The sequence below is a fragment of the Eretmochelys imbricata genome, chromosome 18, assembly GCF_965152235.1.
Source record: "Eretmochelys imbricata isolate rEreImb1 chromosome 18, rEreImb1.hap1, whole genome shotgun sequence".
NCBI lineage: Eukaryota > Metazoa > Chordata > Testudines > Cheloniidae > Eretmochelys > Eretmochelys imbricata.
The window spans coordinates 9710417-9734376 of record NC_135589.1 but is presented as its reverse complement, the minus strand read 5'-3'; the positions used below and the strand labels follow the sequence as shown (position 1 = coordinate 9734376).

At 49.8% G+C, this 23960-nt stretch overlaps 1 protein-coding gene across 1 annotated transcript; it reads left to right on the top strand.

Annotated features, from left to right (window-relative positions):
* The first annotated feature begins 2415 nt into the window (after nucleotides 1-2415).
* EFHD2 (EF-hand domain family member D2) lies at nucleotides 2416-23714 on the top strand. Its single transcript, XM_077837437.1, has 4 exons — nucleotides 2416-2766; nucleotides 16643-16790; nucleotides 20825-20959; nucleotides 21562-23714. The coding sequence occupies exons 1-4, from the start codon at nucleotides 2450-2452 to the stop codon at nucleotides 21694-21696; spliced, it is 735 nt and encodes a 244-aa protein (XP_077693563.1). The 5' UTR covers nucleotides 2416-2449; the 3' UTR covers nucleotides 21697-23714.
* Nucleotides 23715-23960: the final 246 nt, after the last annotated feature.

Here is a 23960-nt window from a genome sequence, read left to right as displayed (position 1 = left end):
AATTTAATAAAAGGATATAAATATATCCTTAAATGCAGTGTTTCTACCAGCAGGTTTCTAACTTTTCAGTTGATGCTGGCATTGACTTAGCTCACATATAGTGGTGCTTCTGTACATATACATATACGCACATATTTATTCCTGACAATAATAAAAAAATACTCTCTTTGGGGAGGCAGTGGCTTCTTTTTCTCATGTGAGCCAGCTCTTCCTGGGTAACCCTGCTATGTCGGTGCCAAGTCTGGCCCATCACAATCACTTTCATGGCAACAGACAAGTGTCACAAACACAGGATTATGACTTGACTACAGGGGATTCCGGCAGAAGGAGAAGCTTGGCAGGAGAGAAGAAAGATCGGCTCATCACCTAGGGGAGGGAGAGCCGAAGTTAGGGTTTGTATTTTTTTCATAAAATATCTATGACCCAGTCTAAATCATTTCAGTGACAGTGAAAGGGACTTCCCCATTAGAGGTTTCTTTTAATGGTGTTGATTAATGAACATTTAATGTGCAAAGTAAATTGATTTGGGATCTGAATACTAAAATGCAGCAATGATAATGCTTAGCTCTTACAAAAGCTACTGGCGTGTACGATTCCTTTAAGGTCTACCTGCCAAGCATGCTCTTCTTTTTGTAGCATTCTGTGATGTCACCTTGTCTGTAATTGTTGTGAGATGTTCAGCTATTGTAGCAATGCTTGGTATTAAAAAAAAACCCCAACCTATTAATCTCTTTCAAATGCTGGCAGATATTAGTTTGACATCTCTACACACACCAGCTAATCCATTGTCCCTCCCTGCCTACAGCAGCCTCATAATCTCCCAGGGCAGATATACCATTATTACACACAGTATGGTCACAAACACTGCAAGGGAGTAGATAGCTTGCAAATCTGTGGTGTCTTCCATTCAAGGATCTCAAAACACAAATTAAGGGGGACAGAGAGAGACACACACACACACTCTCTCTCTCAGTCTGTCCCTGTTTAACAAGCAAAGGCCAGGCACAGAGACTTTAAGGGCCAGGACCCAGATTCGCAAAAGTAATCAATGGAAGTTAGGAGCCTAAACTACCTTTAAAAATTTGGCCTTAAGTGACTTGCCCAAGATCCCATAGGAAGTTTGTGGCAGAGGCAGAAATAGAATCAGGAGTCTAGTCTCCTGGTTCTAGCTAACTACTCGACCCATGGTTCCCAAACAGCAGCCATCCATCAGACCCTCAATGGACTGCAGCAAGCTGGCTGGTCTAGTAGTGCTGAGTGTTCTCCTTGTTTCCATCCTTGTTACTTTGTCATGTCAGCCATCACAGTAGCTGCCAGCGGTGTTCTGGCAGTGGGAGGGAAAATGGTTCATGCCAGCACCAGTGGGAGGGAAGGGGTGTGTTGGCCAGTATCTCCTTAAGAGGTGGGCCACTTTATGAGATAGTTTAACAACTCCTGGACTAGAGCGTGGGAGTGTAAAAGACTAGCACACCAAGAACTGCTTCCCAAGGAAATGAAACAGCTGGGGGTGCAGGGCATAGGAGGGGGTCGAGAGAATTGCGCTGGTTGCTAAAGTTTGTTCCAGAAGGAAACTCTCTCTCTTTAGGAGGTGGCGCTTGGACTGGGGGTGTGTCAGGAAGAGGGGCAGCCTATTAGCCTCCCCTGTTGGTGTGTGTCCTGCTGCAGCCCCTGGGGCTGGCCTGTGCTGGGCACCAGCCTGAGTCTGTCTGTCCTGCACTGTGCACCAACCTCACCTGTCTGTCTGTCCTGTGCCTCAGCCCCTGCCCTGTCCAGCCTGACCTTCCTGTCTGTCTGTCCTGCACTGTGCACCGATCTCACCTGTCTGTCTGTCCTGTGTCCCAGGCCCTGTCCTGTCCAGCCTGACCCTCCTGTCTGTCTGTCCTGCACTGTGCACCGACCTCACCTGTCTGTCTGTCCTGTGTCCCAGCCCCTGTCCTGTCCTGCACTGTGCACCGACCTCACCGGTCTGTCTGTCCTGTGCCCCAGCCATGTCCTGTCCAGTCTGACCTTCCTGTCTGTCTGTCCTGCACTGTGCACCGACCTCACCTGTCTGTCTGTCCTGTGTCCCAGCCATGTCCTGTCCAGCCTGACCTTCCTGTCTGTCTGTCCTGCACTGTGCACCGATCTCACCTGTCTGTCTGTCCTGTGCCCCAGCCCCTGTCCTGTCCAGCCTGACCCTCCTGTCTGTCTGTCCTGCACCGTGCACCGACCTCACCTGTCTGTCTGTCCTGTGTCCCAGCCCCTGTCCTGTCCAGCCTGAGCCTCCTGTCTGTCTGTCCTGCACCGTGCACCGACCTCACCTGTCTGCCTGTCCCGTGCCGCCCCCGTGTCCCGCCCCGCGCCTGGCCCCGCTGTCAGTCAGTGGCGGCGGGTGGGCGGCGCCGGCTCCTCCTCTGGGCCCGTCCCCGCCGCTGCTGCAGAGTCTCGGCCGCGCCAGCCGCCGCGCACCATGGCCACGGACGAGCTGGCCAGCAAGCTGAGCCGCCGGCTGCAGCTGGAGGAGGGCGAGGGCGAGGGCGGCGGCGGCGGCGGCGGGGGGCCCGAGGGGCAGAACGGGGAGGCGGCCGCGCCCGAGCCCGACGGCCCGGAGCCCCTGGGCGGCGGCGCGGGCGACGAGCTGAGCGCCAGGCTGCAGCGGCGCACGGAGCTGAGCCAGGGCGGCGGGGAGCTCTCGCCCGGCGGCGGCCGCAAGGTCTTTAACCCCTACACCGAGTTCCGCGAGTTCTCCCGCCGGCAGATCCGCGACATGGAGCGTCTCTTCCGGCAGTGAGTGCCCGGGGGCGCGGGGGGTGCCCGGGGCCGGGGGTGCCTGGGGGGCGCCCGGGGCGGGGCAGGGAGCTCCCCGGCGGCCGTGCAGGCTGGAGCAGTGAGTGCCCGGGGGCGCGGGGGGTGCCCGGGGCCGGGGGTGCCCGGGGGGCGCCCGGGGCGGGGCAGGGAGCTCCCCGGCGGCCGTGCAGGCTGGAGCAGTGAGTGCCCGGGGGCGCGGGGGGTGCCCGGGGCCGGGGGTGCCCGGGGGGCGCCCGGGGCGGGGCAGGGAGCTCCCCGGCGGCCGTGCAGGCTGGAGCAGTGAGTGCCCGGGGGCGCGGGGGGTGCCCGGGGCTGGGGGTGCCCGGGGGGCGCCCGGGGCGGGGCAGGGAGCTCCCCGGCGGCCGTGCAGGCTGGAGCAGTGAGTGCCCGGGGGCGCGGGGGGTGCCCGGTGCCTGGGGGGCGCCCGGGGCGGGGCAGGGAGCTCCCCGGCGGCCGTGCAGGCTGGAGCAGTGAGTGCCCGGGGGCGCGGGGGGTGCCCGGTGCCTGGGGGGCGCCCGGGGCGGGGCAGGGAGCTCCCCGGCGGCCGTGCAGGCTGGTGCAGTGAGTGCCCGGGGAGAGGAGAACCAGGGAATTGAGCCGCTCCCCACCCCGGCAGCCGGTGCTGGGGACCGGGAAAGCGACCCCCCCGTAAAGTCTGGGGGAGAAGGGGAGCCCCCCACCCCACCCCCTAACCACACACGACAGGGCGTGGATGGAGCCACTTGCAACCACTGAGTGCCGGGGGGAGATGATGGAGATCCTCCCCCCCAGCCTCCTTCCTCTGGGCAGAGACACCTGTGTCTCTGGTTGGGGGACTCCAGCCCTTTCCTTCCCCTCCTGAGGAGCAAACCCAACCGCTTCCCCATCCTCATCGCCTGCCCGGGGGCATCGCTGACCTCTGTCTTGGGGGGAGAATTGCCCCTGAGACACTCCTCTGCCCCTCGGGGCATCGCTGACCTATGCACAAGTGGGGTGTAGTTCAGCTTGCTTCTGGCAGGCTTAGAGATGCCACTCTCAGCCATGTGACGCTGGGGGGAGTAGGAATGGTTACATTAGGAGCATGAGCAATTCCCCCTTTCCTCCCCCAAAAGACTGCCAGACTTAGCTGCATTAGAGAGGCTGGGCTTTTGATTTAAAGCAGGGTGTGCAGTGTGCCTGTGGATAGAAGAGGGAAAAGATCTCTGCACAAACTCCCCCCTCCTTTTAAGCGAGTCTGGCAATGGGTGTGAAGCCTCCAGACCTCTATAGAAGAAGTTGGTCCTGCACAAGAAAGCTTAGTGGTGTGAGGGTGATTAGCGTTTCTGCTGCATGCTGAGATAATACCCAGTGCTGCTTTTGTAATAGTTATAGCTTAGGGAATCTTGTTCCTTTTTTTGTCGTGTGTGTGTGTGTTGCAAGTTCCACTTCCAGAATTGGAGGTGACTTGCTCTTGTTTTGGATTTAACAAGAAAATCCTTCCATCTCTTCCCAAATAACCAAGCCGGGCCTGTGGCGTTATGCTTTGCAGACATTGCTCTTTTCCGTAGAGTTAACAGAAAAGAAGGCAACTTTAGAAAAACCTGACATGGCAATAAATTTCACACATCAGAGCAATGCTTCCTGCTCTATTAATTTCTGCTGTATTCCTCTTTGTGGTTGCTCTCCATTCAGTCCCTCCTGAGGCTCGCGCTCTGACAATTACTGTAACCAGCTTGCTTCAAATAAGTTATCACTAGTCGCTAACGGCAACTATCAGGGAAGAAACCTTAGAGTTGTAGAAATTTCTCATGGAAACTGAAAAGAAACGTAAGTTTTGATCTTCTGGAAACATAAGAATTCTGCAGGCTGTGGGTTAAGTGACAAGCTGCAACATTAATAAGTAAAATAGACTGGATCTCCTCTGTAAAAATCGGTTGATCTATAGCTTGATGTTCAGATATTACCTTCTCAGTGTAACAAGTTAAAATTCCGGGAATACAGATCACATTAATGGGCCATGTAGTCTGGTATCCTGCCTCTGGCACTAGCGAGCACCAAATGCTTCAAAGCAAAGTGGGAAAATCCCATAATGCGCCTGGTCAGTTGTGTAATGCTTTGAGGGCCCATTCTTGCACCACTGCTGGGAGTTTTACTGTTGGCTTCAATAGGGGTAGGAACAGGGATGAAATCCGTGGAAAGGATGCTGCTCTGTGTATGTTACTACCATCAATATAAGGGCCTGTCATTGCTCTTTAAATCCTGACCTTTCCTGCTCAGCTATTTTAAATTAGCATCCAGCTGAGACGTGACATATGTTGTTAGCCATTTATTTAAACAGCGTTTAGCTAAATCAGTCTAGGAACAAATATTTAGAGAGTTTGAGTGTGTTAACTAGAAAGGCTGCACTAAAAAAACATAAGGATCTTCAGGGCAATGGTCCATAGACTCTTAATTGAGCTCCATACAGGAGTAAGTAGGTGAATTTTAATGGCCTGTGATATACAGAAGGTCAGACGAGATGATCTAATGGTCCCTTCTGGCTTTAAACTCTGACACTGATTTAAAATAAATGCAGTGATGGAACTAAGGGAGATGCTATTGGAAAACAACACGTTTCCTCATGTTTACAAAATCTGAAATTATACTGGAAACGCTTTGTTTGAATAAGTTACTTTTCACTATGATGGGCCTTTTTTTTAAAATGTTTTTCTGCTGGGACATTAAAAATGGACTAGTTCTGCTTTTGTTTTTACGGTAAGTTCTGAGTCAATTTCACTTCCAGATACTTTGCGCTGGCATTATTCTGCTGCATTGTTTTGGAATGTTTGTTTGGAGATTGTTAATCTGTTTCCCCTGAAACTTAAATTTTTTCTGGCTACAGAGATCTTAATTTTGGACCAGTGCTGACCTGTGTTTGTTCTTTTAAAATTGGAGTGCAACCCACTGCTCAGGGATAGGCATTGCATGTGGCAGTTGAAAATGAGGAAATGCTACATTGTTGGCCAAAAGCTGCGTCTGGCCATATTCTGGCCCAGCTCTAACGCCTACTTCTGATTACAGAACTACAGAGTGAGCAGTTTCTACACACTCAGCTCATTTGTTCTAACGTTACTTAGTTGAACACACTTCCGAGCATTTTGCTGCAGCATGAGGAATGAGAGTCTGTGTGGGAGCTGTAAAGCTAGATTGCAAAGTAAAGCCAAGCAAATTGCATTCTTATGTATCAAGCCAGGGCCACTGGCATAACTTGGATAATTAGCAAAATCTAGAGAATTCTACCCAAAACCACTGGCAAATCCAGGTAGCCAGAATACCAGTTCAGGTTACTTTCTGGATTTGCCTGTGTTGTCTATATATTGATGAAAACTAGAGCAGTGGCAATCCCTGTCATATTCTTGTGTTAATTTCTCTGTATCTGACTTGTTCTCCGAAGATTTTCTCATTGGTATAGATGAATTTGCTGCTCCTCTTTTGCCACAGATGCCTTTTTTTAGTGACAAGACTGCCCCCGTTCTGATAGCGTTAACAGACATTTGGTAGGTAAAATATGAGGGTCTGTGGAAAGTTTTTCTCCATTGAGGCCTGAGGTGTATACTCGCCCCGTGGAGCCTAGTGGAATCAAAGAGTCATAGAGTTCAAGACCAGAAGGGACAACCAGATCATCTAGTCTGACCTCCGGTATATTACAAACCACCAACAGCACCCAGCACCCTCACACTAAACCTAACAACCAAAACTAAACCACAGCACCAGCTCCCACAGGAGACTAACCTGTTATTTGCCACAGTTAGAGAACAGGAGGGAGCAAGGTGCTCCAGTGCCCAAGGCCACCTCGGTGATAGGGAAGTGATTAATCATAGCATGAGGCATTCAGTTTCTAAATGTGTATTTGTACTAAGGTTTCCAGAGCTCACTTTTCATAGTCCCTGGGATAGTTCATGTGCGTAAGGGTTACTGGTCTGGGTCCTGAGATCCAGCATTACCCAGACATTTTGTTATTAGCAGCTTTGTAATCTGCCTCTGTGTGCTCTCCCTTGTTCTTCATTTTTAAAACCTACTGAACTGACCGTTTCTCATTCTCTCGCCCTCCTCCTGCTTCCCTTTCAGGGTATTAACACGAGGTGTGATTCAGAGCTTGTCAAAGTCAATGGGAAGTGTCTCGTTGACTTCCTTGGTCTTTCGATCAGTCCCTCAGACAGTGGCTTATGTGTCGCATTGAATTCAGCAAATTGCTACTTTTTAATCTCTTGTAGTGTAGCTGTGCTGGCCTGTAGCAGAGCTTGCAAAGCCCGGTTGTGTGTGTGTGTAACAGAACCTAAGGGACCCTGACTTCATCCCCCACTTCCTAAGTCAGTGTGAGGCATTTCTGTAGATGTCCAGAAGGGAAAGCAACAATTAAAACATCTTGTAAAATGAAAAGGTTGCAGAAGTAATGCTCTGCCCATGAATATCCCTCTGTTAAGTTCTGCTTCTCCCCTAACCTTTTAAAGAAAAACAAAAGTTAGCCTTAAATTATTTCTCCTTCCTAGTCACCAGAACCGCATAGGTAAAGATTTAAGTCAGTCCACCTCCAAAGCTGTGTTAGCTTGTTCCGGCTTCAGAGGTTTTACTTCTCTTCCTTTCATGCTGTTTTTTCTAGTTCTGCTTTTCTCCTCCGGTATATGTTTGCAGGTTGTTCCTCTTCTACCCCATTGGCTTTCTTCTGAGTTGTGGGGTGTACTTTTGGTTCTGTATTTATTAGCTCCTGTTCAAAAGGCCACGTTGCTATCAACATACTTACGTTTAGTTCTGTAAGTTTCAAATACCTTTACACTTAATTTGAAATGAGCTCACTGCTTTCTGCAGTCTTTTGTGTGCGTGTTTCTCTCTGCTACAGCAATTAAGTGTCTGTATAAGGAGACCATAGAACCAGAGGCTTAGAAAGACACAGGAAATACAGTCATCTGCTTCTGTAGTATAGGTCAGTCACATATTTAGTCATCTGTCTTCCCTGAAGCAGCTGTGGTAGAGATCTAATCAGTACTTGTTTTCCTACGGTATAATATATAATGTCAGACAAAATGTTGCTGAATTCTATGCCATGCTCTCTTCCTGAAAGGAGTTGGCAGATTGGGGGATACTTCTTCCTCAGAGAAAGAAACGGTCCATCGCCTCCTATCCAGCACCTCTGATTGCAGCGCCGTTACTTCCAAGATTCTAGAATCTTGGCATCTTCCAGATTCCATTTACACAGGCTTTACATCCCGAATTCTAAAAATCGTGCTTGGTTGGTGCCAGTGAAGATAACCTGATGTGGATGGGGTTAAACCAGGGCAAGGACATGCTGTCTCTAGCTAGGAGCCTGATTTCAACATAGTTCGTCCTTGTCCTCTTTGCCTGGTCAAATCCTTATTCGATCTGTTGGCGCCAAACTGGTAAACATGGCTGTTTTAAATTATGAAGGGTTCCTGTGACGGCCCTGTTTAATGAGGCAAAGAACTGGGGAAGACTAAGTAACACAAGCAGGAAGAGCTTGCTAGCAAAGAATTTGAAGGAGCCATTGACTGACCCTTCTGACACAGAAATGCTCTAATGATGTTTCTTTTGAGGTTGCTAATAATGGGGTCATTTACCACTTAGCCAGAGATTAGGGGCACAATTAAAGCCTGTCTCCAGGAGAGGTAATCCCCCTTTCCAAGTTAGGAAGCTGAGGGAATTTGCAACACTGCAATAATTCATCCACAGGGTGTATTTAATGTTATCCAGACAGAGGCTTTGTTGAAATGCTGCACTGAATTGACCCCACTGATTTGGGGAAGAGGAAGGACTGAGTTACATACAGGGCGGCGGGATTTTCAGCAAGAGAGCGGCTACCAGCCCTGGCACGCAAAGCGTGAGTCATGCTAGCAAGAGGGGAGATTTTGCTTTATAGCCCAGGCTATCACACTGAAGTTAAAATGGATCCCTAGAATAACTTAAGGAAGGGGAAAAGAGGGGCAGGTGCCTAATTCAAGGCAGCCAGTGTACTAGCCACTGAATTGGAGCTGCATTTGTTGCAGTTTGGAGAGAACCCAGTCTAGAGAGAAGCTTTTTTTTCCGCCTCCCAAACTGGCTTTGTCATCAGCTACATGTTCAACCAAATGTACCCAGGCTTCCAGGAGACGGTCCTTTCTCCTAATATAGTAGGAAGGCCCACAGACCATGGGGAGTGAGAGGAACCATTGCTGCTCCAAAAGCAAACTGCACCCCTGAGTCACAGGCCGGCGCAGGTTTAGGCTCTGCACTGTGGAGAACCTCTGCTCCCCTCGCATGATAGCTTCAAACACGCCTTATTCGGACCCAGCTCTAGCTCCTCGAGCTGCGATTACAGTGACTGCTTGTGGCAGAGCCTAAACACAACTTCTCCCCCCTCCTCCAGAGGGAAGAGAGTCTTGCTTGCGGTAACTAACAAGGTGGGACAGATCTGTGGATTTTCCTGCTGGAAGAAAGGAAATGATCAGGTGGGCCTGGGCATGTTTTCAGGATCGCCTGTGCTTTGCTGACGGTGGTGAAGTGCCGGATTCCTGCAGCTGGACAGCACCGAGAAATCCCTCTGCCCCTGAACTCTCAGGGCAGTGGGGGCGCTGACTGGCCCACATCTAAGAGCCCAGTTTCCCTGCTGGGTTCTTAACACTAGGATCAGAGTCAGCAGCTGAGGTAGCCCCAAGGTACTGCTCTCCAGCTGATCCTAGCTGGAGCTACTGTGGCAGGGAGGGGAGGGTGAGACTGACCCCTCCCAGCCAGGTGGGCCTGGCCCGGCCCTTTTGGGCATTCTTGGAGGAGCGAAGCCAAGGGATGCGTGTCTGTCTGGGAATCTCTTCGCTGTGTCCACCTCTCCAACGCACGAGTCCCTGCAGCAGCTCAAGAATCCCAGCCATGTGGATCACTAATTCTCTAGGGGCCTGCGTCAAGGAATTCTGAACAGAGGAATCAAATGGTTCTGTTCAGCGCCCTGCAAGAGGAGAAGCCTGACGCCCGTTGCCGCTGGAGCCAACACAATTGGCAGGTTCCTTGGGGGTGGGGACCTGTCCCTGGGTCTGTGTTTCGTGGGTCCGATTTCACTCCAGGACAGCCAGAGAGGCTGGAGACACGCCACTGGGATCTTCGGGCCTTCCCGTGCAGGGGAGAGAGTGTGGCGCGCACAAGTGGTGAAGTCGTGAGTTACACTACGATGTCCGTAATGAGTGGAACAGAGAGACGGCTGTCGGGGCAGCCCCACATTCTCCTCTCTTCTGCTCAGTGTGGGGAACATTGTCCTCTGGCAGCAGACGGCACAAGCTGGGGCTGGATGAATGTCCTGCAGGCAAGATACTTAATGGAAGGCAGTCTGGAACCTTGGCCCACCACCAGTTACTCACAGCGCTAGCTCCCGATAAAGGTGGAAAATGACCAAGCCTTCATTTGTGCTGCAGGGTAGCTCTCAACTTTGGCTAGCAGCGTGGGTGTCAGGTATCGCGAACTGCCCCCCGCTGGCAGCCGGGACTCAAAAGCAGGTCACTGCTCACAGAGGATCAGACAAGGCACGGCTGAGACTTTCCACCTCCAAACTCCGAAGCACAATTATGAGAATTGCCTGGAGCGTTTTCAGATCTCGCTTTCAGGACCGGAAATTACCCTGATCCAAGGCCTTTGCTCTATTAATCCCTGGAGGAGTGCCAGAAAGGCTCCTTTCGGCTGAGGGATCATGCAGAGATTTAAGGGATGCTTCCTGACGCCCCGTGTCTTACGGAGAGCGGTGTGTGTCCCCGGGAAGTAGCGGGCTCCATTTTTCCAATACTGTGCAAGGGTTGTTTCCGACCCTGGCAAACTGGAAGATTAAACTCTTTCCCCACCTCCACCCCCTGATATGTCTTCCGGCTCAGGAGCAGATTCACCATGAAACAAACCGAGGGGTGGCACGGGGCCCCCAATGATGGGGGGGCTCCCAAAATGCAGGACAAATATCTGACAACTTGCCCCGAGTCCCGGTGGGTGGCACAGCAGGGCTCAGGCTGGCAGGCTGCCTGCATGCTGTGGCCGGTGGCCCCACACTGCTCCCGGAAGTGGCTGGCGGCTGGCACGTCTCTGCGCGCCCCTCGTGGGAGGGGGAGGGAAAGAGTCAGCTCCAAATGCTGCCCCTGCCCCAGGCAATGCACAGAGACCCATTGCCCCCCCTCCCCTCCAGGGGCATGCAGAGACATGCCAGCAGCAGGGCTAAGGCAGCTCCCTGCCCGCTCTACCTCCCTCCTTCAGCGCCGCTTTGCTCCTGGAAGCAGCTGGCATGTCCCTGCAGCCGTGGGGAGGGGGGAGGTGGTTTCTGCACGCTGCCCCCACCCCAAGCACCGACTCTGCAGCTCCCGTTGGCTGGGAACTGCGGCGGCAATGCCTGCGGGCAGCAGCACACAGAGACCCCCCTGCCCTTCCGCCCGCCTAGGAGTCACTGACGGAGGGGGGGGGGGTGTCGGTTGCTTTGGAAGCCATGCCGCCCAAGGTAAGCGCTGCCCCCTTGCCCTCCTCCTGCACCCCAACCCCCTGCCCCAATCAAGGTAGCTCACTTTATTTTCATTTACTTCCCATTACTTATAATATAGGAGGAGGATGAAGAAAAAAAGAATGAAAAACGGAGGAGGGAGATAAGAGAGAATGTTCTTTTTCTTGGCTGGGTCCCGAGGGGGGGGGCCCCCGAAAATGAAGCTGCGCACAGGGCCCCACTAACTCTAAATCCGCCACTGTTCCAGCTTCATTTTTGTAGACAAGATGTTGACCTGCTAGTTCTACAAACCCAACCCTTTGTACCATATTGAAGCAAGCGGTGCTGCTTGGGGCTGCCATTCAGCTGGATTAGGGGAGTTCAGAACTTCTGAAATTAGGGCTACCCACTCCAGATTGTTGAATTACCAACTCTAATGGTGAGCCAGGAATTCCTGACTTCTGAGCTCAGCTTTCTGACCACGGGCTTCTCCCCATCTATAAACCTGTAAGAATATCTGCCTGTCTCAGAAGGGTGTTGGGAGGATGTCTGCAAAGGACTTTGAAGATGAACAATGAATAAAGTAACTAAAAGAACTGCTGATGGTGAATTATCAAGCAGTGCTGGGAGAACTGTGCTAGGTGCAGGGATCATCCAGATCAAACATATAAATCGTCTTTCTGAACAAGTCAGCTCAAGGAGATGAAGTAATTCCTGCTGGATGTTGCTGGGATCTACTCTGTCAGACACCAGGTGTTTAGCGTAATGTGTCTGGGATGTGTTAATGACTTACGAGGAGAGGCTGGGGGAACTGGGGTTATTTAGTCTGCAGAAGAGAAGAGTGAGGGGGGGATTTGATAGCAGCCTTCAACTACCTGAAGGGGGGTTCCAAAGAGGATGGAGCTCGGCTGTTCTCAGTTTTGGCAGATGAGAGAACAAGGAGTAATGGTCCCAAGTTGCAGTGTGGGAGGTCTAGGTTGGATATTGGGAAACACTATTTCACTAGGAGAGTGGTGAAGCACTGGAATGGGTTCCCTAGGGAGGTGGTGAAATCTCCATCCTAAAAGGTTTTTAAGGCCCAGCTTGACAAAGCCCTGGCTGGGATGATTTAGTTGGTGTTGGTCCTGTTTTGAGCAGGGGGTTGGACGAGATGACCTCCTGAGATCTCTTCCAACCCTAATCTTCTATGATTCTTTAGGGAAGTCAGGTAACTTCAGCAGGTGTATTCTAGGGACAAAAAACGTCAGGGTCTTCAAACAAACTCACTAGAATATGACTTGAATCTGCTTTCCTAGACAGTCTGCCAGATTAATCTAGCATTTTCAGGGAGAGGGCCCTCGTGTTCTAATGGGTCGTTTCCATCTGTGACTTCTGCAATTGTTGGCTGCCCGACAATGATTCACTGATAAGAGTAGGTATGAAGACTTCACCCTAATCAGAAGAACCTTCTAGTTTATGAACAAACGATTCTGATTCATTAAAGAACAGCAACTTTGTTCTAAACCAATCTTAATAGAGCAGGTAAATGGTGTATCAGCGTAATAGTTACTTTCACTACCAGTGTCTGTCAGGTTAGCTGATTCACCAGTTCTCATTGCTCAATAGAAATGAAGTCATTGTTAAAACACTGATCCTGTGGCCATCTCTCCTGGTTTGAAAACCAGTGCAGAGCTACTCTATGCCTTAAGATACACGTCTCTTGTGTCAACATAGACACGTATATTAGCAGAAATCCTTTGTTTCAGCACAGCATTCCAGTGTCTGGACATCATGGCAGAAAGAAGAATGGTAAATAAGAATGTTTAGGTTATTTATTCCACCCCATTATATTATACATCAGTCTCTGGGTTCAGTCCTGTTGCTTAGTGCTTAGTCTTATTTAGATTTTAAACTTCCCTTCAGAGTTTATAATGATTCAACAACTGAAGTGGATGTGTTTTCCTCCTTCCTTAACAGATGTGCGTAGCTACATTCGTCTTGATGCACACACCAGTCCTATATTGAATCTGCCTCTGGAGCACTATGTTTTCTAATTTAGTATTTTTGAATGGATTTAGCGTGATCACTTCATTGGAAATCTCGTATATGCTGAGTAAAGCAAGCACTGAACCTCCTATAGCATGTGCACATTTTACCACGTAGGACTTAAGCAAAGAGGTGTAGGGTGTCGTCAGATAATGATGAAGCAAATTAAATCCACTCAACTCAAAGCACATGTACAGCTGTGATTCCACTACAAAAGTAGGTTGGCCTAGGCTGAAGGGGGATTATCAAGGCACAGGTCTCAAACCAATCTTCCATGCTTGGTAGCGGTGGCAAGATTTACCTGGAAAAGCTCCTCTTGTACTGCAACAAATTCTTTAGCTGAAGTGGTGCACGCTTCACTGGGGAGAAAAGCATCTGGCGTGTTAATTTCAGCAGTAACACAAAGTATCATTCAAAAAGCATCCACTCCCCCCCCCCGCAGGGAGCCCTTTAGTCGGGTTGTTAATGCTTAGTGCAAGTGCATTCTAAGCCCCGAGAGTGATGAGCAAATGGAGCACTTGGATGTGTCCTGGAGGGCTTGAATACCATTGCAAACCAATCTCATTTAAGCCAAAAGTAAAACTAGATGCTATAAAAAGACACTCTCGGGTGCCTTTAGTGGTCTCGCACATGCCTCCGGTGTGGAAACACACCTAAAGCCATCTTGAGTAAGCCACCAAAGCACGGCCTGGCTCATCTTAATGCTTGCTATAAACGTTCAGCACAAACATGTTCTGTGATGGGATTTATGGGGCATGTTCACGATGAACCTTGACTATTATTATAGTGGGATATCGACGTCCTTATGGGGAACCCCTGGGCCAGGACACAGTGGATCATAAGCAACACCGGTACTAATAATTGTAGCCACAGAGCTCTTGCAGTGTGAATTGGGGGCTGCATCTGAGGATGATAAAACTTCGTCTCTTTATGCACTCCTTAGTGACAGAGAATTCCTAGCCAGAGACGAAATTAAGAGAAGAGACTGAGGGTGTTTTGAGGTCCATTGGTACATGCCTGGTGATGAGTTTCAATACTAGGTGCTTCCAGCCACATCCTGGCTATCTACATTCTGGCTACTATTTTTAAATGCATGTTGAGTCATTGACCTGGGAGACTTTAGAGGAACCAGATCTTCATCTAAAACCTCACAATATCATAAGCCTCTGGGGAGGTGTGTGGTTTCCACTATTCATTTCTTTTAACAGGAAGGTTTTAGACAGCTCACCAGGCAGATCATCTGCACGCTAAGCGGGTGGAGAGGCTTTCCTAGAACGTGCAGACTCTTAATTGCTTCTCCTCCCATCCCGGTAGCTAATTTCATACCTGAATGCGCCATCTCCTCTTCAGAGTGGGAAACAAAATTCCTGCTCCTGAGAGTACTCAACTTGGAGTGCAGCAGCCAAGCTCCATATAGATGTGTCTATAACCGGCGGAAGCCACCAGCTGGAGATCTGTAAGACGACCTCCTACAGCAGGGCTCTGCACGTCTGATATTCACAGCTCAGCTGCCAGGCCTGGAGGCTTGTGCCAAGTCTCTCTCCCTCTCTTCCCCCAAGCCGTTTAAGAGCTATTGCTTGATGCAGAGTGTACTGAGACTGCCAAAGTGCCACCATTCCATCTAGTTAGCTAAATCTGTTCAGTTTAACAAAGAGAAGGTTAAAAAGGTGACTTGATCACAGTCTATAAATCTCTACATGGGGAGCAAATATTTAATAATGGGCTCTTAAATCAAGCAGAGAAAGGGTTAACTCATGATCCCATGGCTGGAAGTGGAAGCTAGACAAATTCAGACGGGAAATAAGGCATACATTTTTGACAGTAAGGATAATTAACCAAGGCTCATAGTGGATTCTCCATCACCGACCATTTTAAAATCACGATTGGATGTTTTTCTAAAAGCTCTGCTCTAGGAATTATCGTGGGGCAGTGCCCAGGCCTGTGCTATATGGAAGGTCAGACTAGATGATCAGTGGTCCTTTGTGGCCTTGGAATCTCCACTGAAGGAAGTGATGGCCCATTACCCGAACTTCTGCTCACTTTCTAGGGGTGCCCCGATTCTTATCAGAGCAACTGCCATAGTAAGTTCTGGTGTTGTTTATGCCCCCTGTACAATTTTTGGAACAATAAGTAGAAGAAATATTTTAATGGTGCAGAAAAGCCCACAACCAACCCTGTAATTTCCTCCTTTGTTTGCTTTGTCCTTGTCTGTTTGCAAGCCATTGCACTCTGTACAATCAGTAATGCAATGTCGAAATGCTTCCTGCTCTTGCTTCCTGCCGTGCCCCATTCAGGTTGGCATGTCCCCATGCTCTTTCCACACCCACACAGAGTCTGGTCTTTGTCTTTAGCATGGCATTGCTTGTGGATATTGTGATAAGCTCCAGCTATTGCCAGGGTTGGAGACTGGAAAGCAAACAGACTCGCCCACTAAGTACAATGAAGGGGCTGAGCTATACCATAACTCTGCACTCAGTGTCAACAGGCTGCATAATGCATGGCGGTAGGCCATTAAGAGACTAAAGCAGATCCATTATTTTAAGAACTTATTTTATTATGGACTATGAACTTCCTGTTGTGGTATTCACCTGGTCGGCTTTTGTACAGTGGGGAAATTGTACCATTGGGCAGTAGATGAGCTTCCTAAGCTGGATCTGAATGTCACTAACTGTAGCTCTTTTTACAGTCTGTGTGTTGTGTTGCTGGAGAGGGAATTGAAAGTTAGCGCTTCAGGGTCCTGAGCTGGAAAGGGATTGCATTTACTGGGTGTGTAGTTCAATCCCATGCCAGGGGCTCTAGGCAAAGGTCTTCGATTCACTCTCTGCCAGCTGGAATGATGCTTTGTGGAATTATGTTTCTTTTTTGATTGAGAACTAGCCGTTCAGGAGCGGCTGTAGTCAAGCATCAGGGGGTGCATGTATAATACAGAGGGTCAGTACTATCTCCTTGCATCACTCTGCTGGTCTCCTGTACAGAGATGGATTTCACTCTTAGTATGTTATATATGTCCCTCCTGACGCTTTGCTGCATGGCCCTGCGGGAGAGGAGGGTAAATTTCACCCATCATGTGTGATCATGTCTCCCTTGAGTAGCTGCTGCCCACAGAGGATGACAGCTTGCTATTGCTAACAGCTAAGATTTTAGCTAACCTAACATTTTAGCTCAACTGGGAGAGGCCTGATCATTTGATACTGAAGTCCCTGAGTTCCACTGACTCCATGGTATTTGATGAATCCACGGCATAGAGAGATGGTACAGGTGGGCTTGCAAAGGCAGCACTGATGGGGAGCGATAGGACAGGGCCTTCTAGAAAAGTGCTGATAACATAGAGGCAAATTCACGGGATCTGAATTAGCAACTTCTGAAGGGAAGCTGGTCTCTGTAGTTATTGTTTCTGTCTCCTAGGTATGACGCGGGGAAAGATGGCTTCATTGATCTGATGGAATTGAAGCTAATGATGGAAAAACTAGGAGCATCACAAACGCACCTTGGGCTGAAAAATATGATCAAAGAAGTAGACGAAGATTTTGATGGCAAGCTTAGCTTCCGGGAGGTAAGGCCTTCTCTAGTGAACAGTATCAGAGTGAGTGCACCAGGACAGTGTGCCCATCCTGGTTTGTGTGCCCGATCCATGGAAGCACCTGCTCCTCTCCGGGGATACCGAGACTTTTAGATGTTTCTCTTCTCTGCCAGGGCAGGACAACTGCTCCTTCACCTGCTCCCCAGTGATCTTTGTGCCCTCGGTTACGGTGTATAGCTAATCACGCTGCATGTGTCTCCGAGCCCTCCACCACTGAATATCTGTGCTGTGCACGTTCAGCCAGACTGCCTTTTGCCCTAGAAAGTAGCTGGCTAAAAGCTCTTCTGATGTGTCTGTAGGCTCCTGTAGAAGGATGTAGATAGCATGGTGATGGGTGTGTTAGAAATGCTTTAGAGGGCTAGATCTGGGTCAGTTTGGAGTCAGGGTGGGTTGAGTCAGTTTCCAGATCCACCAGCCTGTTTCTCCTGCCATAGCCCTAAGGGAATGGCCTCCCAGTCGAAGGCAGGAGAATTCAACACGCACCCCATATAAATATCTATAGCAACTGTGCCCTGGGGAGAAGCTTGTGCTTAAATGCCAGCTAAACTGCATTTGGGCGGTTTTACAGCTGGCAACTTCAACCTGGAGGCCACAACGCTGGGCTGTGATTGAGGTTCCCACCTTGCACAGCTGTAGCATCTTTGTGTTACTGTGGCTGGCAGCGTGGGGCTTGTGTGATCTCTCCCTTCGGCCCTGATCCAGCAAGATAATTAAGCACGTGCCTATCTTTAAGCCTCGGACCAGTCCCACTGGCTTCAGTAGCCTGCCAAATTTGTGGCTCTTTATTTTTTCAGCTCCCGTGTTATTAAATCACCAGCATTTCACTAATCCAGGGGCTTTTCTGACTCTGATTTCTTCGGGATCTGCAAAGCTTCCATGACACTGGTGAGGTCAGGTTATACTGGAATTTGTCTTGCGCAACGTGGGCGGGTTTGGCACTGGGGGACGGCGTATAAAGGCTGAATGCCCAGTCACTAGAGGGGAGGGGGTAAGTGTCAATGTGCGCTCTGGGCGTTTGCTACGAGAAGGATTGGGCTGCTGCTCAAGCAATTGATAAAGGCCTCTCCCTCCTTCCCACCTTTGAAAAGATCTCTGGGCACCGGGGGTCCAGCTGCCTCTGTGCGGAGCCGTGACTCTGTACCTCCTGTCTGAGCGATGCTTGTGCCATTTTCGGAGTCCCCTGTGGCAGCCGTTGGTCCAGATCTTGGCTCACCCTCTTCCTGCATCATCTGGAGTGCGACATGTCCCCATTACACGTTAGCTCTGTCAGAGGACCAGCAGGCAGTCTGGCCCCAGGCCCAGTGTCTCTTCGAGGGGAGATGAAGCAGGGAAGGGGGGGAGTTGGCACAGGGCTGCGAATGACTGATAGGGAGATAGGATGGAGGGCATCTGGTTCTGTTACTCTGTGATGCACTTTTTGCTTCACTTACTACTTTTGGCAAAACCAGTGTTGTTAATGTGAGTCTGGGGTCTGGAAAAGAGTCGTAACGCAGCCCTGTGCCCCTCCCCATTCCCTGTCCATCACGCGCTTAAATAAGACAGTTCCCAGGAGACCACACACAATTAACCTGATTCTGCAGGTCTACAAGTGCTCAGTCACTCCTTATTTGGTTGGATGAGAAATTAACACGCCCCACGCCATGTCTTTTTGGCAAGAAATTCCCCCTGGACAATGGAAGGGCAAACAGGGTCACTGCTAATGGGGCTGGATTCCCCACAAATATCTGTATTGGGTTTAAATCAAAATTGCGAGGGCTTCCTCCATGCAGCCGGTCCCCTCTCACTCTGAGCTGTCATCTCCCCCGTTCAAGAATCCTTCTGCTGAAATTTGAGGTCTGGAAAACTTGCCTGATGGAGAGAGGCTCAGGGAGCTCAGTCTCTTCAGCTTAACAACCAAAGCGTTAAGGGCTGACTTGATCATGGCTTTAGAAGTACCTACAAGGCAAGAGATTTTTCACAGCGGGCTTGTCAGTCTAACAGACAATGGCAGAATGGTCGCTAGAGATTGGAGCTAAACAAATTCAGACTAGAAATAAGGTGCTTTTTTTTTTTTTTTTTTTAAATCAGTGAGGGCAACAAACCATTGGAGCAACTTACCTATGGGTGTGGTGGATTCTCCATCACATAGACTTTAAATCAAGGCTAAAAGATCTGCGCTAGCTGACAGGGTGCTGGGCTTGCTGCAGGGATCACAGGGTGAGGTCTGGGGCCTGTGTTGTGCAGGTCAGGCTGGAGGACGATGGTCCCTTCTACTTAAAATAGATGAAACGTCACAATGGCGTAACGTCCTTCCCCGGTGTCATCTGCTGTACGTTCCTCCCCATCAGTGCTGCCGCCTCCGCTTCTGTGGTCTCCCCGCTTGGCCCCACATTCTGCTTAGGGATGTAAAAGGTTAACCAGTAAGCATTAGGTTTACCCTTAACTGGCCTTACCTGTTAACCACGACGGTCCCATGCCGGCCAGAGGACCCCAGCTATGCTGGGTCGGGCTGGCAGGAGGGACCCCTGCCAGGCCGGCCAGAGCAACCTCGGTTAACCAGTTAAACAATATAATTTTAACTGGTTAACTTTTTAGCTGATATTTACATCCCTAATTCTGCTATTGCCTTGATGCTTCTGTGCCCCTCCTTCTCTCCCTCCACTTATGCCTTTGCCTCTGCTGTCCATCTCGCCTACAAAATCCTCCTTCCCCCTTTGCCTCTCACGTCCTCGCTGTCCTCGGTTCAGACCCCCTCTCGACACTCTGGCCTAGCATCTGGCTGGCACCCATCTCTGCTCTGGAGCTTGTCTAGGATAATATAAGAAATGGTTAAACCTGCTTTCCCCAGAATGTCTTCCCCTCTTGACGCCCCACCCAGAGGAGGATCGCTATGTCTGTTAGATTGTAAGCTGGCAGGCATTAATATATTCTTCTAGCCGCGAAGCACTGTGCACTCCTACTGTGCTATATGAACAAGGGTAAGTCTAATGGGGCAGTCGTGTTTAGGTTGTTGCATTCCTGCAGATCTCTAGGTCTCTCCAGCATTGAACCTCACCCCCAGTGTAGGACACTCATGCGGACACGCAGCCCCTTGCATTTAAAAGTCTTCCTTCCTTGTGGGAGATTTCCAGTGAGTTACACTGACTGCACGGAGACCCTGGGATGGCATCGCTCTAAACATGCTTCCTGTGGGAGACGGGCTGCTTGCCTCCTTAAACAGCATCCGTGCAAAAGCACTCCGCTCTTGGGGCGTCGTAACGAAGCCTCTGCAGATCGAGTGAAATCCCCTGCTGAAAAGAGAAGTGAGACTTTAGCAGCAAGGCAAAATAATGCACTCAGGGGATTACATCTTCCTGTTTTATGCACTGTCCAGGCTGTCGCCAGCGCCTTCGTTCTCTGTGAGGGACATGGCTGCATGCAACCCTGAGCGGCTGGCATTCATGCTTGCTTGCTCTATGCAGTTATCTCAGCACTTGCCCTTAAAATACTCGTGAGCAGATGTGCAGCAGACATGTGATACAGCTCAGTATCATTCACAAGATGAATATTCATGGTGTTTGGTCCTACAGTCGCTAAATAAGATGGTGATGCTGGCCCAGTGACCTAATTTTCAGTGTCTAACCTGTCAGCTTCCCGCCTTTCCTGGTTACATGGCAGTCTCCTGACTCGCCCTCTCGTGCTTGATACAACTGACTCTGAACATTTTGTATCAGGCCAGGTCCAGTGGGCAAGACACTGGACCAAGACTGAGGAAACCTGGTGTCTCCCAGCTCTGCCACTGCTGGCTTGGGACACCTTGGGAAAGTCACTTCAGCTTTTCCTTCTCCTCTTCGGTGGTGGAGATTGTGTATGTTCTTCAGGGCGGAGACTGTCCTACGTATCTGCAGAGCGCCGGGTGCAGTGGGCCCCTGATCTTGGTCAGTAATAAATAACACAGCGGGGAGCAAGTCTCTCTTCCCAGGATTATTCTCTTAGGCCCTCCAGCCACATTCCACTTACCGCAGTTTTGTGCCTCTTCCCTCTGACAGTTTCTCCTGATTTTCCGCAAAGCCGCGGCAGGCGAATTGCAGGAAGACAGCGGGCTTCACGCCTTAGCGCGGCTCTCGGAGATCGACGTCTCCACGGAGGGCGTGAAAGGAGCCAAAAGCTTCTTCGAGGCCAAAGTAAGGATAAAAATACAACTTGAAGTCATTTTAGTGCAGCTAGGAGGGGGGCAGGGGGAACCCATGAGGGTGTGTTCCATTATCACAAGGTGACGGGTGTTCTGGGCCTGGTAGAGGATTCTGACCATAGTGCCCGGTGTTCAGATGTCCTATATAACCAGTGTGCGTCACACTGCGGTTTACAGAAAGCCACTCTGGAGCCAGACCCCGACCACCACCCGTTGTCGTGTGTTTCCTGTGTGAGCCAATGGCAGCTGCCTGCCCCCAAGGGTAGAGCTTGGCTTGCAGCCTGCAAAGCTGCTGCATGCGGCATCTGGTCTTCCTTGCGAGGCTGCTGAATGACAGCCGGGACAGCAAAGGTGCCGTGGCTTCGCACCTGCTGCCGGTTCACACATGACGAGTTTGGATGGCGACTTGTAGATGAGTCGTGCCCAAAGGGCCGGCTAGAAGCCTCGCTGTTAGGGCCTGATCCCCAACCCACTGAAGGGAGTGGAGAGTTTCCCCTGGGCTTTGGCTCACGCTCTTTGTGAGAAATCCTGCTGCCAAAGGCCTTGTGGGGTTGGCTCTTCTGACTCCCTTGCCTAATGCAATTGAACTTCCAGGTCCAAGCTGTTAATGAGGCCAGCCGCTTCGAAGAGGAGATCAAAGCCGAGCAGGAGGAGAAGAAAAAGCAGGCGGAGGAGATGAAACAGAGGAAAGCCGCCTTTAAGGAACTACAGTCCGCGTTCAAGCAATGATCAGAGGTTGGCGGGGCGGGCGGGGGGCGGCAGCAGCCCTGGAAAGGACTTCCACGGTACAGAGTGCCAAGGAGGTGCTGAGCAAACCGCTGTCTGGGAAATGTCCGGAATGATTTGTGTAAGTGATGGTTGAATGGACCAATTTATAAAGAACATTTTTTGTCTGTGAATCCAGAGTTGTTGGGCCACCTTCAGGGACAGGCTGCTGATGGTTTTGTTTATCATCCTGTTGTCTTGCAATGTAAATATGGCAAGTGAAGACTTGGCGAGCCGTTTCCCGTTGGTCTGTTAGCTGTTCTGTGACGATGTGTGTCTGCAAATTGGTGGGGGTGTAACTCTGCTTTTAAAAAAACAAAACAAAACAAAAAAAGAAAACAACTTTCCGTGTGCTCTGAACTCGTGTGTGTTCTCTAGCTGTGAACCATTTTGTAAACCAAACCGTATGATAAGCACTGTGGCTATGCCCCCGGCACTGAATGTACTGCACTCTGGACTAGCATCTCCTGCTTGTGCAGAAGTGCCTCAGGCAGCTGTTAGTGCGCGGGGTCTTCTGGAAACAGTCTACACTTAATGCTTTAAATCAGTCACTTTAAAGGCCCGTAGCTGAAACCGTTCCAAAAATCATCTGGGGGAAAGCCCACATTAAGGCAGCATGGTCAGTCAACTGAATGAGGGATGAGGAGCTGGGGACGCTGAGTTCTAATCCTGCCTCTGGCACTGATTCACTGTGTGGCCTTGGATGAGTTGCTTGAAACTTTTTGTGCCCGTACAATGAGGACAAGGCTACCTCCCTTCACCAGGGGGTGCGAACGAGAAGGTGGATTTTGAGCAGGGCCTGCCTCTCTGTGAGATGCTAAGCACCACAGACTGGTCCTAAATGGTTGCATACACTAAGGGCTCAACTTTACAATCTGGACAGTTCCCTGAGCTGCCTTTGATGGCAGTGGGAGTTAAGGACTCACAGCACCTCCAGAAGTTGCTTGGCATATTGCTGACTTGAGATCCAAGTGCTGCATTTCATGACGAAGCTCTGCCTCTCTCTGCATTCCCTCTTGATAAACGCTTAGTACCGAGGTGTTAGGGAAAAGGACACAGCCTAGTTCTGGAAGATGCAGCTAGTGCTGGCATAATCTTGTGTATGTCACCTGAGTTGGTTTGTAGACAGTGTTCCCTGTGCAGAAAGAGCCATGGTAGGAGAACAAACGCAGGGGATTTCTCAGTATCAGGCCTAAATATTTTGGTCACCTGCAAAAAGTGAGGGGAAAGCCACAGGCATGCTGGGGAAACTTGCTGAATACAGCTACGGCTCTTTAACAACCAATAAACATTCCGGCTGGAAAAACACCTCTCTGAGAAGTGCTTTTATATGTCTTTTGCATGCACTGTGATCCTTAAAAGAAAGGGACAAACTCTAATCACCGTTGTTCGGTCCTTTCAGGGTTTGTAACGAAACCATACGCATAACTAATGTCTCTAACTGCATTTCTGATGAGGTCAACTGGAATGCGCAGAAACCTCCATGGCACTAAGTGGTGTTTCTAATGAAAACCAGTAGAATTGGTTTGTGCCTGCCTGTAAGCATGGAAAGCCCGAACTAACCCTTAATGTCGTCATTCAGATGAGGAAGTGAAGTGTGAGAACAGAAGACTTGACATTTAAGTGTTGGTGTTCACTGGAAAAAGTGTTTTAAAAATCCGTGCCACTGGTATGCAAATGCAGAGTGTCATGTTCATCCTGAAAAAGTTAATTGCTTGATTGCGTGTAGACCAACCTGGTGTTCTGGTAAAAGATTTTAAGAAGAAACCCATTGGTGGATTTAGAGGCTCTATTATTTTTCATACGGTTATCTGCTAAAAGATTATATTGGTTTCTTCCATTCTTTTACTGCTTTTCTTTAGCAGATGTTTTTACAGATGAATTTAAAAGTTGTTGTTTTGTTTTTTTTCTTCAAAAGCTCCTTCCATTCAGGGGTCCGATTATTTTTTGTAACTAAACTAAAATAAAACCTATATTTCTTATGCCTGTGTGTGGCTGATGGCTGGCGAATTTCAAATGCAAAGGGATTTATTATTATTATTCCTATTATGTAGGTATTATTCTCTGCCTGTGACCCATGAGTCTGTTTAGTCTCCCATGGGCTGTAATATTGTGGTCTCATTCCAGCTGGTTGGGTTTAGCAGGCAGGTGAGGGGTGGTGTTGGTGGCCTGTGGTAGACAGGTCAGATGCTCTGGTGGTCCCTTCTGGCCTTAAACTATGACTCTCT